Source organism: Rhineura floridana, chromosome 1, assembly GCF_030035675.1.
Source record: "Rhineura floridana isolate rRhiFlo1 chromosome 1, rRhiFlo1.hap2, whole genome shotgun sequence".
NCBI classification, from domain to species: Eukaryota; Metazoa; Chordata; class Lepidosauria; order Squamata; family Rhineuridae; genus Rhineura; species Rhineura floridana.
Window position 1 is genome coordinate 169,544,446 of NC_084480.1, and position 14,818 is coordinate 169,559,263.

Sequence of the window (14,818 nt, forward strand, 5' to 3'; positions counted from 1 at the left end):
AAAATTGTCTGCTGTGTTTGTACCAGCCACAAATTGATCCATCAGTTATTTTGTTCCTGCTCCTGGGGACATATAATGTGTGAGAGACTCCTAATTTACATGTTAGCTTTGTGACATGATTGCCGCTCCCCGTTGTTGTTTACTACATTGAATGAGAAATGTCTAAAAACTTCTACACTACTGCCATGTGTCCACTGGCACTGGCATTAGAACTATTCATACCTTTAAAACTTTAGACACTACTTGAAAAGAGATTGCAACAGCCAGAGCGAGAGAAGTGGAGAGAAGGAACTGAGTGATGTTGCCTGCCAGCTACAGCTGAGGAGCCCTTCCCTTCCTCCACAGGGGGAAGGAGAGAGGAAGGGCAGAAGACCAGCCCTGCAGTCAGTCAAGGTTCATATCACAGAATGCAGCTAAGAACTTAAGCAAGTAACGCAAACTATTTAGCAAGTACCGTATTGAGGGGTTAGCAAGTTCTGTCAATGTGAAACATAGGTGGGTTATAAATAAGGAAGCAAGCACCAAGAGAGGAAACAGATGAAAACAGAAACTTTAAAGCATTTAGTTATTTTGAAAATTATTCTCTGGAAGAATTAAGAACATAAGAAGAGCCTGCTGGATCAGGCCAGTGGCCCATCTAGTCCAGCATCCTGTTCTCACAGTGGCCAACCAGGTGCCTGGGGGAAGCCCGCAAGCAGGACCTGAGTGCAAGAACACTCTCCCCTCCTGAGGCTTCCGGCAACTGGTTTTCAGAAGCATGCTGCCTCTGACTAGGGTGGCAGAGCACAGCCATCACGGCTAGTAGCCATTGATAGCCCTGTCCTCCATGAATTTGTCTAATCTTTTAAAGCCGTCCAAGCTGGTGGCCATTACTGCATCTTGTGGGAGCAAATTCCATAGTTTAACTATGCGCTGAGTAAAGAAGTACTTCCTTTTGTCTGTCCTGAATCTTCCAACATTCAGCTTCTTTGAATGTCCACGAGTTCTAGTATTATGAGAGAGGGAGAAGAACTTTTCTCTATCCACTTTCTCAATGCCATGCATAATTTTATACACTTCTATCATGTCTCCTCTGACCTGCCTTTTCTCTAAACTAAAAAGCCCCAAATGCTGCAACCTTTCCTCGTAAGGGAGTCGCTCCATCCCCTTGATCATTCTGGTTGCCCTCTTCTGAACCTTTTCCAACTCTAGAATATCCTTTTTGAGATGAGGCGACCAGAACTGTACACAGTATTCCAAATGCGGCCGCACCATAGATTTATACAACGGCATTATGATATCGGCTGTTTTATTTTCAATACCTTTCCTAATTATTGCTAGCATGGAATTTGCCTTTTTCACAGCTGCCGCACACTGGGTCGACATTTTCATCGTGCTGTCCACTACAACCCCGAGGTCTCTCTCCTGGTCGGTCACTGCCAGTTCAGACCCCATGAGCGTATATGTGAAATTAAGATTTTTTGCTCCAATATGCATAATTTTACACTTGTTTATATTGAATTGCATTTGCCATTTTTCCGCCCATTCACTCAGTTTGGAGAGGTCTTTTTGGAGCTCTTCGCAATCCCTTTTTGTTTTAACAACCCTGAACAATTTAGTGTCGTCAGCAAACTTGGCCACTTGACTGCTCACTCCTAATTCTAGGTCATTAATGAACAAGTTGAAAAGTACAGGTCCCAATACCGATCCTTGAGGGACTCCACTTTCTACAGCCCTCCATTGGGAGAACTGTCCGTTTATTCCTACTCTCTGCTTTCTGCTTCTTAACCAATTCCTTATCCACAAGAGGACCTCTCTTATTCCATGACTGCTAAGCTTCCTCAGAAGCCTTTGGTGAGGTACCTTGTCAAATGCTTTTTGAAAGTCTAAGTACACTATGTCCACTGGATCACCTCTATCTATATGCTTGTTGACACTCTCAAAGAATTCTAATAGGTTACAGAGACAGGACTTTCCCTTGCAGAAGCCATGCTGGCTCTGCTTCAGCAAGGCTTGTTCTTCTATGTGCTTAGTTAATCTAGCTTTAATAATACTTTCTACCAGTTTTCCAGGGACAGAAGTTAAGCTAACTGGCCTGTAATTTCCGGGATCCCCTCTGGATCCCTTTTTGATTAGAAAGAGATATTGCTGTGTGAATGCCTTCTAATCAATTGACTCTTGTGATTTGAAACTTGAACTAGCATTGGACTGAGTATATTCATTCTCTAATGAACAAAGTTTTACTTATCATTGGATGAAAACCCACTTTTAAGTATTATCTGTTGTTTGGAATGAAATAGAAACAACTCTTTCACAACACATCTTCATTTTGGACACAACACTGTTTTTGAAATTAACACTTCCTGATTGAATTAAAAATAGAAAATAATATTTAATATCTACCCTAAATGAATTTGTACTCAAATGAAATATTTCTAATTATAAAAAAATTATAAAATAATATTTTCCCTCCCTCTCTTTTTTGCAAGTATTGTTTCTTGAAACCCCAATTTTGAAAAAAACTATAAATAAAATGGGGAAATAATTTGCATTGAACTCGTACGGTGTTTCCCATTGTTTAATATCAGTAAAATACTTGTTTTTAATGTTTTTAACTAACACGGACGAATTGGTCACGGGAATTAAAGCGGTCGGTACCTTGGGGGAAAGTGACCACGTAATGCTGGAATTCGGGATTCTGGGGAAAGCCAAAGAAGAATATAGTCAAACATGGACCTTGGATTTCAGGAAAGCCAATTTTAGCAAGCTCAGGGAAATGATGGGTAGGATCCCGTGGCTAGATAGACTAAAGAAAAAAGGAGCCCAAGAAGCGTGGGAGTTCATGAAGAACGTATTACAAAATGCGCAATCGCAAACAATTCCAAAGAGGAAGAAAAATGGAAGACATCGGAAAAAGCCAATGTGGCTACACGGAAGACTGGTGGAGGAGGTAAAAGTAAAAAAGAGCATGTATAAAGAATGGAAGGAAGGACGCATCACCAAGGAAGAGTACCGACGAGCGGCTCGGGCTTGCAGGAATAGCGTAAGGAAAGCTAAAACCCAGAATGAGCTGAGGCTGGCGAGGGAAGTGAGGAACAACAAAAAGGGGTTTTTCAGATATGTTCGAAGCAAGAGAAAGACCATGGAAACGGTGGGACTGCTGCTCAATGAAGATGGGAAAATGTTGACAGATAACGAGGAAAAAGCAGAACTGCTCAACGCCTATTTTGCCTCCGTTTTCTCCCAAAAAGGGAAGAGTGTGCAACCTTGCATCGGTAGCAATCTCAGTAAGGGGTCGGGACTGCAGTTCGAGATTGATAAGGAGATAGTCAGGAAATACCTAGTTAACCTAAATGAGTTCAAATCTCCAGGGCCTGATGAACTGCATCCCAGAGTATTGAAGGAACTTGCGGATGTACTCTCGGAACCTCTTGCCATCATCTTTGAGAAATCCTGGAGAACGGGAGAGGTGCCGGAGGATTGGAGACGAGCAAACGTTGTCCGGCTCTTTAAAAAGGGTAAAAAAGAAGATCCGGGGAATTACAGGCCAGTCAGTCTGACTTCAATATCGGGTAAGATATTAGAACGGATAATAAAAGAGCCATTGGCAACTATCTAGATGACAATGCTGTGATTAGAAGGAGCCAGCATGGGTTTGTCAAGAAAAAATCCTGTCAAACTAATCTCATCTCTTTTTTTGATCGGGTCACTAGCTTACTAGATGGTGGAAATGCTGTAGATGTCATCTATCTAGATTTCAGCAAGGCGTTTGACAAAGTCCCCCACGACCTTTTGATTAGCAAACTAGTCAAATGCGGACTACATGGAAATACTGTCAGGTGGATTCACAACTGGTTGGAAAACCGTACTCACAGAGTGGTCGTCGGTGGCTCTGCTTCGGACTGGAAGGAGGTCTCGAGTGGAGTGCCACAGGGTTCTGTCCTGGGGCCGATACTCTTCAACATTTTTATCAATGACTTAGATGATGGGGTGGACGGAAGCCTTATGAAGTTTGTGGATGATACGAAACTGGGAGGGATAGCTAATACAATGGAAGACAGGAATAAAATCCAAAGGGACCTGGATAGAATAGAAAATTGGGCTGAAATTAATAAAATGACATTCAATAAAGACAAATACAGGATTCTGCATTTAGGCCACAAAAACAAAATGCACGGGTACAGGATGGGAAATACCCGGCTTAGCAGTAGTGCGTGTGAGAAGGACCTTGGAATTGTAGTGGATCGCAAGTTGAACATGACCCAGCAGTGTGATGCTGCGGCAAAAAAGGCAAACACAGTTTTGGGCTGCATAAACAGAGCTATAGTTTCCAGGTCGAGGGAAGTAATAGTCCCACTATATTCTGCATTGGTCAGGCCTCATCTGGAATACTGCGTTCAGTTCTGGGCGCCTCATTTTAAGAAAGATATAGACAAGTTAGAGCGGGTTCAGAAGAGGGCGACGAGGATGATAGCCGGTATGGAGAACAAGTCTTATGAGGAAAGGTTGAAGGAACTTGGCATGTTCAGTCTGGTGAAGAGAAGGCTGAGGGGCGACATGATTGCACTCTTTAAGTACCTGAAGGGCTGTCACATAGAGGAGGGTACATATTTGTTCTCTGCTGCCCCAGAGGGTAGGACTAGGTCTAATGGTTTTAAGTTGCAGGAGCATAGATTCAGATTGGACATTAGAAGGAACTTCTTGACAGTAAGGGCAGTTCGGCAATGGAACGGACTGCCTAGGGAGGTGGTGGCATCCCCTTCGCTGGATGTCTTCAAGCAGAGGCTGGACAGCTATCTGCGGGAGATGCTCTAGCTGTGGATTTCCTGCTGTGAGCAGGGGGTTGGACTCGATGGCCTACAAGGTCCCTTCCGACTCTATGATTCTGTGATTCTAATTGTTGTAAACCGCCCAGAGAGCTCCAGCTATGAGGCAGTATATAAATGCAATAAATAAATAAATCCCATGTTTCTATTGTATACTTCCTACAACTCCGGACTCTCCTTTCGCATCTGTGCACATCATCCTCTGGGCTTTGACCCAGGTGCGTCATTAGTCACAGCACTACTTGTACTTGTCCATTGTTCTTCCCCAATAGCTCACTGTGTGCCATCTGACCTGGGGGTTTCATCTTCCAGCACTATCTCATGTTGCATTTTGGATAGTCTATTCATAGGGTTTTCATGGGAAGACTTCCTCTGAGTCTGGATGCATCTTGGTCTGATGCAGCATTGCTCTCAGCTACAACTGAAATTTCTATGTCAAATAAACCAAATAGAATGGGTAATGAAAATTCATATGAAAAGGTGAGCAATGGAGGGCTAGGTATACCTAATAGGATATGATACTATCAAGCTATATAACTGAAATCTATTGTTAATTGGTTTTGAGACAGCAATAATATACTATTAAAGGCTGAACAGGAATTATAAAAGAAAGAATTATGGGAGCTACTCTTGTTTAACACCCCCCCAAAATTATATGACACTACACTTCTCCTGCCTACAAAAGCAGTATTTAGAATTTGGAGTAACTGTTCGCAACAATTGGTCCCAGGCTTATCTCTTTTTAACTTTAGTCTTAACCAATGAATTTATAAGAAATCAAGCATGATCAAGCAGATTGGAAAAATTTGCTGTATTTTGGCAAATGGTTTAAACAAGGATTTATTATTTCCTATGAATAAATTGTAATAGGATTGAATCAAACACGGCCACCATTTTTTTCAGTTAAGACGTAGTGGAACAACTAATGACAAATATGCAATATCCCATTTGACAATCTTTTATTATAAGCTGTTAAAAAGAAAGCAATTACAAAAATATATTTAATTTTATCTCAGTTGAAAAGGGAACAATTGCAGCCAACATATAAGAGAAAATAGGGATGGGACAGAGAAATTTAATTTAACTTTGTCACAAAGTGGTAATAGCTGTTTAAAAATGTTCCATCAATAAATGCTAATGTGAAAGATTTTTTAAAAATCAGTATATCAGTGGTAACTTTCTCCATATTAGCTGAACAAACTATACCATCTAGTTCTGCGGGGAGACGTAAGAGCAAAAAGAATATATGCATATTTTTTGGTGCTGCACAAAAATAAAACCATTTTCTACGATAATATTGAACATGTCATAGGAAATAACAGGGTATGTACTACCGAAGAATCCAAAAACAGTCCTCTGTGTACTGATCAGAAGTCAGAAACGTTCATCTTCAACTGGTGGCAAGCCTCTTGATTGTTACAAAACTTTGTATAACTGAGCAATGGAAAAACAAAAATCTGCCAACTAACATGGAATGGCTGAGAACAATACAAGAGATAGCACTGATGACAAAGTTGACATATAAAAGAAAAACTATAAACTACACTAGCAAGATAAATTCTTTGAGAGATGGGCTTTTATTCCAGACAAATTAGGTTCAGAAGAGGACAACAATGTTGATCAGGGGATTGGAAACAACCCTATGAGGAGAGACTGAAATAATTGGGCATGCTTAGTCTTGAAAAGAGAAGATTGAGGGGATATATGATAGCACTCTTCAAGTACTTGAAAGGTTGTCACACCGAGGAGGGCCAAGATCTCTTCTCAACCATCCCAGAGTGCAGGACACAGATGGGCTCAACTTACAGAAAGCCAAACTTTGGCTGAACATCACATTAGGAAAAACTTCTTAACTGTTAGAGTGGTACATCAATGGGACCAATTACCTAAGAAAGTGATGAGCTCCCTACACTGGAGGCCTTAAAGAGGCAGCTGGACAGCCACCTGTCAGATATGCTTTAAGTTGGATTCCTTCATTGAGCAGGGGGGTTGACTTGATGGCCTTATAGGCCCCTTCCAAATGTACGATTCAATGATTCTATGAATTTTGGAATGATAAAGTTGTAGATGATGCGTCTCCTTATAATTCTTTTACATTAATATAATAGACTACTACTATGTAATTTCCATTCTTTTCCTTCTCTTCGTATAATTTTATTTTTATGGTTTTTTTCTCTCTTTGAATGCAAGCATTAAAAATATAAATAATAATTATTAAAACTTTAGATACTGCCACTGCAATGTGGGACTTAACCATAGTGGAGCAGCAGCTATGCCACTAATGTAATGTAAATTAGGCTAAATTCACAGTGTGCCCAGTGATCTGAATATTTTAATATGTTGGTTGTCATAGAAGAGCCATCACATACATAAACCATTTGGAAATAACCAAAATGTTTCAAGCTCTTACATGTTTATTGAACTAAAGGGCTTGATTTCATCAAAATGTAATTGAAACCATGATTCCCCTCCCTTACCTAATTAAAAATATGTTCAGGAGTAGTTTTGAATAAGTTGAAGTAAATTGAAAATGGCTGGAAGCAGCTAGTGATTTCCAGGGATGAGGAGAGAGTGCCATCTACTGGCTTACCAAGACTTCTAAATAGCCTGCTCCTATGCCCCCTTGCACCTAGCAAAGAAATGCATGAAACTGGGCAAAGAAGTTCTGCCAGCAGGGAAGCATCTGTTCAGTCCACACAGGATGTTTCCAGCAGGTAGAGGCTTAATTTGCAAACAGGTTGTTAAGATACCATAAACAAGTCATTGACAACAGAGGAGTTGTTGTTTAAGTGGATTTCCCCTGGAAAGGGCAAATCCAGATTAAATGAGGGCAAATACAGACTGGCACTTTGATAATAACATGTGGATACTGCAAAAATGCGCATGCATGAGAAGCACCAGTCCCACAGTAAACACCCAGATTCTCTTAGCAGTACTGAGAAAGACATGCTTAGACCTTAGAAAGTTTTTGCCAATCATGAACTAATGATTTGACTTCGTATATAGCAACATTTTCTGTTTAAAGTAGCCTTTGCAAGTGTCCTTAACCTGAAGTAACGCCAGGTGAACAGTACAAGTTAGAATGTCATGTAGCTTATGATTCCAAGTACAGACTTACCTAGATGGGCTACCAAAACAGGTACAGCAAATTCATAAAGCAAAGATGACTATCATCTATCCATGTTTCCCTGATTGACCTTGCTGTGGAAGGCACTTGAAAAGCAGTAGACCTCTCACCCCTGTATGCTTCTGCCTGGTTTGAACATAAGACCCCATTCAATTATGAGATGCCAAGCAAGGTTACAAAGTAGACTGAGGATGATGCTCCTACCTCATGCCACTAAGTTGCTTTGGGTTTGAGTTTATCCTTACTCCCCTTTTTCATTTCTTTGCTTTGCTCTGTGTAAGTGATTTCCCTGCTTTTCTTTTTCCCTTTCCAACTTTCCTCCATTTATCTTACTATGTCTGCTAGTGCCTCACAGCTTCAAGAGCATACACTTCTGTAGACACTTCCCTAAATCTGCATAGCACTGTAGTATAATGGGAAAATAGGTTGTGGCTGATACCTGCACATTGCTTGTAAAAGATTTATGTATATGGAGATTTGTACATCTAGAAATATTCATGAATAGATCCCATCATATTTTCATTGGGTATCAGGGATCAGGTGTAGTCTTTTTAAGCAGTTTGCACCTTTCAGTTAGGTTTCAGTTATATGTAAAAACTTCCTGAGCAGCAGATGAGTTGGCTTTCGGCTGCTTGTCTACATACAGAACATGTGCATGTATAACCTCACTGCTCCTGCCTTCTAGTTGTTAAACCTCATATTTGTTCATGATAGTTTCCAAGGCTTAAATTTAGAAACATCAACTAAACCTGTCCAAAAACTTCAGTGAAAGTACCCATGGACTATTTGTTCTGTTAGTCCAAGCAGCGAGAATTCTTTAGGACAATGAATGATGAATATCCTAACTTTTATGGAATTTTCTCCATAAAGTCACAATTCTATGCAAATTTGTTTCTAAGTAGTTGAGCTTGTAGAAGCTTTCCTATTCCATCTCCGTTGTGTGAGAGTATTCCAAGGTGATCATACATTTTCTGCCTGTAATATACTGATTGGTTGTTAGAAGTGAAATATTTTGACTGTACCTGGCACTGAGTTTGTACACTATATGCACTCTTCCATCTGTTCATGCTTGCTTTTCTCTTTTTATTAATCTCTGTCCTTTCCACTTTAATCATGTGTGTGTATATGTGTGCGTGAGAGAAAGAGACCTACAGTTTGTTCCCATGTTCAAGAAGCTAGCAAATAACTGCTCACCTGAGTGGTCTACATGAATGAGCAGTTTAGTTGCAGGCTTCCCATAGGCATCTGGTTGGTCACTGTCAGAACAGAATGCTTAGGCCTAAAATGGAATAGGCATAGCAGAGCTTTTCTTGAACATAAACATGAAGATTATGGCTCCTTTTCTGTCAGCTAGGGGAAAAAGCAGTCTGCAATTTTTCAGCCCATAGAAGGGAAAGGCCAAGCTTCTGACAGTTCTGTAGTAACCAACATTGTGCCCTCCAGATGTGGCTGGGCTCCAACTGCCATAATCCCTAATCATTGGTAATGCTAGCTGGGGCTGATGGGAGTTGGAGTCCAACATCATCTGGAGTGCACCACACTGGCTACCCCTGTGTTGGTTATTGCTTCCCTGTTACACTAGTCACACACAGTAGCTTCAAACAAGCAGTAACTTGCAGAAGAGGTGTCTGATTTGAACATGAGAACTGGCTCTTAAAACTGGGCGGAGACTTCAGTCATATGCTTGGTATTAAATATATACATTTTAATATAGATATTTGCATTCTGAAAAACTCTGCAGCTTGTACTGGTTGATGTCCAATGTCTATATTACAAGTGTGAACACAACTGTTTTTCTTTTCTATATAGTGTTGCTATGGATGGATTTGGCCAGTCCATGGGTATCCCAAGCCGCCCCACCACTGCTTATGGGTATCGACCAGATGAACCTTACTACTACAGCTTTGGAGCCCGATAAACCAATCTGCTTCATTAAACTTTATCTTCCTGTATTCTTGAACAACTGTAGTTGAATTAAGACCTTTTCTCTGTCTCAGTAGTGCATGATTATGTTGTGTCTGTGTGGTACATTTTGTTTGGTATGTGTTGCTCCAAAGAAATGTTAGTCACTGTATGATTCCCCCCCCCCGGCCATTAGTTTCCTTTTGTACACTTTTTGTCATATGTTGGAATTTATTGACTGGAAACTCAAACTGTTATGTATAGTGTAATTACTATTAAAATAGATCCTGTAGTCCATGGTACTTAATGCCCAGGCTCTGTGATTTTTTAAACTAAGACTACTACATTGTTTCTGAGCAATAATTTAAATATCTTGTGAAAATGTAATTGATTATCTTTTTTAAAATGCCCTTGAAGAACACTGAATAACACCCTCAAATCCATAATTGGCCTTTTTCCGTGAGCTTCTTCCAAACAAGGACATGCACTTAACACACCTGCTGGAAGTGATGATACACTGTCCTTGCATAGTTGTTATACAGATGTGTAAATACATCTGACTTTATCAATAATTGAAATTTCTAATGCTGCTTGCAAATTTCAAGAGAAATCCAAGGTACATCCTGTCCTTTCCTGTTAAAATAAATAATATTGCTGCCATTGGAGATTGTGAGGAACATAAATGATTACTGTATTTATCAATATGAACTAAATAAAGTAAAAGAGACATTTAAAATATCAACAAAAGTAATTCTCCAGCATCTCTAATCCAATTTCAACCCATAATGACACAACTGCATTATATATTTTCATCCTGAGAGAATGATTAAGGGGATGGAGCAACTCCCCTATGAGGAAAAGGTCACCAACCAGGCATTATGGCACCCACAAAGACTTTCAGTGGTGCCCTCAGCAGGTAGCACAAGACTCCAAGCTTGTTTTTTTTTTTTTAATGAAGGTTTATTCACATCTCCTACAAAGTAAGTTATGGAGCAAAATGAGCAAGTACCCTTCTAAGTAATTTATGTGAAATGAGCAAATCTGGCTGCTCCTGCCTGTCAGTGTTATTAGCCAATGAGTGAAGTCAGAGATGTGATTGATAAGCAAGTTGTTCAGACACCAGGCAATAGAGCTCCTGTTTTCCCTGCATCTTTCCTGCTTCTGTCTTTTTTCTAGTCCTTAGAACCTACATAGTTTGCCCTTCTTTTTTTCTCACTGAAACCAGGATGCATCTTTCCTATGATGGGTTTGCCTGAGATCAGGTAGTGCCTAGAAATTATTTTCTGCAAATACTACTACATATTAAGTCTTTCTTGTTATGGTCAGTGACTACCATAAATACTACTACATAAGTGTGCATGAATGTTAAAGAATTCCTCTCCCCACAAAGGCAAATGTGAAAGCTTTGCAGAGGCTTAAGCCTTGGTTTAGGGTTGGCATTGGGGAAAAAGAGGGTTCTTATTCCTTTAACAGCTGTATGGCAGGCAGAAATTAAACAGGTCTGGCCTTTTCTGGTATGGAAATACAATTATGGGAAAAGCTTTACCATGACTACTTTTTAATTTTGTGTTATGCCAGCTCCCCCCATGGCAGCCATTTTGTGACTGGTGCCTCCAGCACTCTGAGAACTTGAACTGTGCCCTCTGGTCCAAAAGACTGGTGACCCCTGGGTTACAGAGCATTTAGGGCTTTTTAGTTTAGGGAAAAGGTAAGAGGAGATGTGAGTGAACTGTATTATAAAGCCAGCATAGATTTTTCACATTCCGCAATGTTAAATTGAAAATACCCCCATGCCATTCTGATGCTTCCTATAAGCTCATTTCAAAACAAAACCTTACAAAACTTAAGTCCCGAACTCAGAAATGCTTGCTTAACAACACTCTACATTTTCATGGCAATACACAACACAGTCAAAGAGAATCGAGAGTTCAAATTGTAAAACCAGACCCCTTTTGGACTTTTTTCTGTCAGAGTTGTCATAATTTGCTAGAGCCATATGGCAATGGAACCAATTACCTGGAGAGGTAGTGGACTGTCCGACACTGGAGGCATTCAAGAGGCAGCTGGACAGCCATATGACGGGAATCCTTTGATTTGGATTCCTGCATTGAGCAGGGGGTTGGACTTGATGGTCTTGTAGGCCCCTTCCAACTCTACTATTCTATGATTCAGACATTAACCCAGGTGACGGATGCATCCTATGTAGCAGGGGCTAATCTGAAAGTCAATAAATAGCACCACCATCAGAATCTGGAGAAAGTTAGCCTGAACAGGGATATTTCAATATAGTGCAAAAACACTACAGAAATCCATAAAGCCTCTTACTTCATATATTATGGACTAGATCCAAGCTCAGATTAAACCAATCTTGCTGCCATTGCGGAACGTTTATTTCCATAGTTACTTTCTGCGGGATTTGTGTTTCAAATCTTGACCCACCATTACAGCACATTGGGAAGTCTGTTAATAGCTGTGCAAGTGGTCTGAACTGTGAGCCACAGAAGTGAGAGCCAAACAGCCAAGGAGGTGGCCTGTGTATGTGTAAAGCCCCTCAGCTCAAATAAGGTTGGCATTTGCTTCAGCATTTTATCAACAAGCAGTACAAACAGACAGGTTTAAAGCCATTTAAACAAATAGCTCTCCATTCAATGTAATAAAAGGACTTAGGGGAGATATTTCTTGAGCATGGAAAGAAATTACTCTACCACAGTGGGAGGTCTGGGTTTTTCGCTTCACCAAGTCTTATTCCCCTCCTCTAGGATGCACACCTTAACATGGTGAGGGGGTTTGAGAGTGTTGAAGAAGCTGAGAGCAATGCCGTCAGGAGTCTAAACCGGGAGGCTAGACTCCTAGCAGGGGCACCCAAGGCGGAGTGGTCAAAGCTGGGACACTAGACTAAGATGCATCCAAACTCAGAGGAAGGCAATGGTAAACCACCTCTGAATACCTCTTACCACAAAAACCCTATGAACCTTTGGGTTACCACATGGAACTGTTATTGAAGCAGGCCTGACTCCTCCCTAATCTGCTATACTGGCTGTGCTGGATAAACCTCATAATACCAGATGAAGTAGGAGACTACCTAGTAGGCAGACAAGCAGGCAGTCCAAGGAGGGACCTCTTTGCCATAGCTACACCTTTGGATGAAGATTGGCTGGGTGGTGCAGAGAGGAAATTGGCCAGAGAATAAGTTCAAGAAAAAATTCACTAATAGGCAAACAAAATCCTTGCAGTTTAAGGTCTTCTGTATCTTTAAAAGTTGGGGAGGGGGGAGGGAGAATAGTAAATGCACCAGGGAAACAGGAGACTCCTTGAGATATTGTACTGAATCTCTGAGATACTGTACTGCCCTACAAATTTGTAAAAATGCAAACACAGTTTGGGTTGATCTTTCATTGTCCAATCTACTTCCTGTGTAGCTTGGAAGAATTTGGTAACATATACAGTAGTAACATGGGAAAGAAGCAAAGAAAGAAGAACACTAACATAAAAAAATGTAATTCTCAATCTTTGGAAATGCAGTCCTGGTTACAGGTTTTGCCACCACTCCCCATATGCTCAGAGGCACATGCTATTAAATTCTTCCAAGCTACACAGGAAGTGCATTGGACTGTGAAAGACCAATCCAAATTGTGTTTCCATTTTTCCACAAATTTGTAGGGCAGTACAATATCTCAGAGAGGAGATCAGGTCTCCTGCTCCTCTGGTGCATTCACTATAGCTGCCAAATTTCCCTGCTTTTTAAAGTTTGATAGACATATCTGTTGGCTATAGGTACATTCTTAAACCACAAGGTTTTTTTTTTTTTTGGCCTATTAGTGAATTTCTCTGCTTTTTAACTCAGGAGGTAAGAAATGGAATCCTATGCCAGTTAATGGATTGATCATTTGCATGCTTATTGAGTTGAATGAGATTTACTCCCATGCAGTCATGCTTAGGAAAGGTGAAACTGACCATGGCGGAAGGGGAATGGGAGGGAGAGGAAGGGATGGGGAGGGGAGGGGCAGGAGGGAGGTGATAGAAGGGAGGAGGAGAAGGGGGCAGCTTTGATCATTTGCATGCTTATTCAGTTCAATGAGATTTACTCCCGCGCAATCATGCTTAGGAAAAGTGAAACTGACCATGGGGGCAGAATATGAGGGGGAGGGAGAGAGGGCTGGAGTGGAGAGAGGAGGAAGGAAAGAGAAGGGGATAGGAGGGAGGGGGAGGGCAGGTTTGATCATTTGTATGCTTATTGAGTTAAATGGGATTTACCCCTGTGCAATAATGCTTAGGATATGTGAAGCTGGTGGAGGGCGGGGGAGGAAGGGTACAGGTAGGGAGGAAGGGGTAGGGATAGGGGAAGGGAGGGAAGGAGATTGGGTGGATGGCCACTGGCAGAGAGAAAGCCCCTTTCCAAAATGAAAACATGCTAAACAGTATCATTATTTTTCAGGGTTTTCCTCACCTTTTCATTCTACAGCAGACATGTAGTCTCCCACCCAAATTTAAACGAAAGCTGATCCAGGCCACAACCACATCAGACATTTATTCCACTTTAAACAATTCTCTGGGAAGGGCTGACTGCTAAACCACTCTGGCCGTTGGAACTCTGTCAGGAGACTAAGAGTCTCCCAATTAGCCAAGCCAAACAGCTGCTAGGTTTTTAGAACACTGACAGTTGGTTCTTACTGAGCATGCCTGTGCTTATCATTGACTCCAATGTTAATTTTCTTAAAATTAAAAACTAGCCATGCATTTTTTTTTTAACTTTTAAACTGCGGAAGATGAAGGTCAGAGTATTGGGCAAGGTCAGTAACAGAATTACAGGCACTTTGTGAACACAGCTGATTTTTAATTAATTTCAACAAATTATGAGACCACTGACAGAAAAAAGTCCAAGAAGGGTCCGGATTTTCCCCCTCTTGTTTTGGATTTTAAACTGATGATTCCTTCTGCGTGTTTTGTTTACCACCATGAAAACTTAGAGGGTTGTTAAGCAAGT

At 40.9% G+C, this 14,818-nt stretch overlaps 1 protein-coding gene across 4 annotated transcripts in view; it reads left to right on the forward strand.

Annotated features, from left to right (window-relative positions):
• The window catches only part of KIFAP3 (kinesin associated protein 3), a 203,551-nt gene extending 193,410 nt beyond the window's left edge, over nt 1-10,141 (forward strand). For 2 of the 4 annotated variants that reach the window (XM_061585275.1, XM_061585285.1), the window contains exons 20-21: nt 237-393; nt 9,742-10,141. In XM_061585275.1, coding sequence (XP_061441259.1) covers nt 237-393; nt 9,742-9,819 — 235 coding nt within the window. In that variant the 3' untranslated portion in view covers nt 9,820-10,141. The remainder of the gene's footprint in view (nt 1-236; nt 394-9,741) is intronic. The other 2 variants (XR_009757971.1, XM_061585291.1) reach the window with 2 other exon arrangements.
• Nucleotides 10,142-14,818: the final 4,677 nt, after the last annotated feature.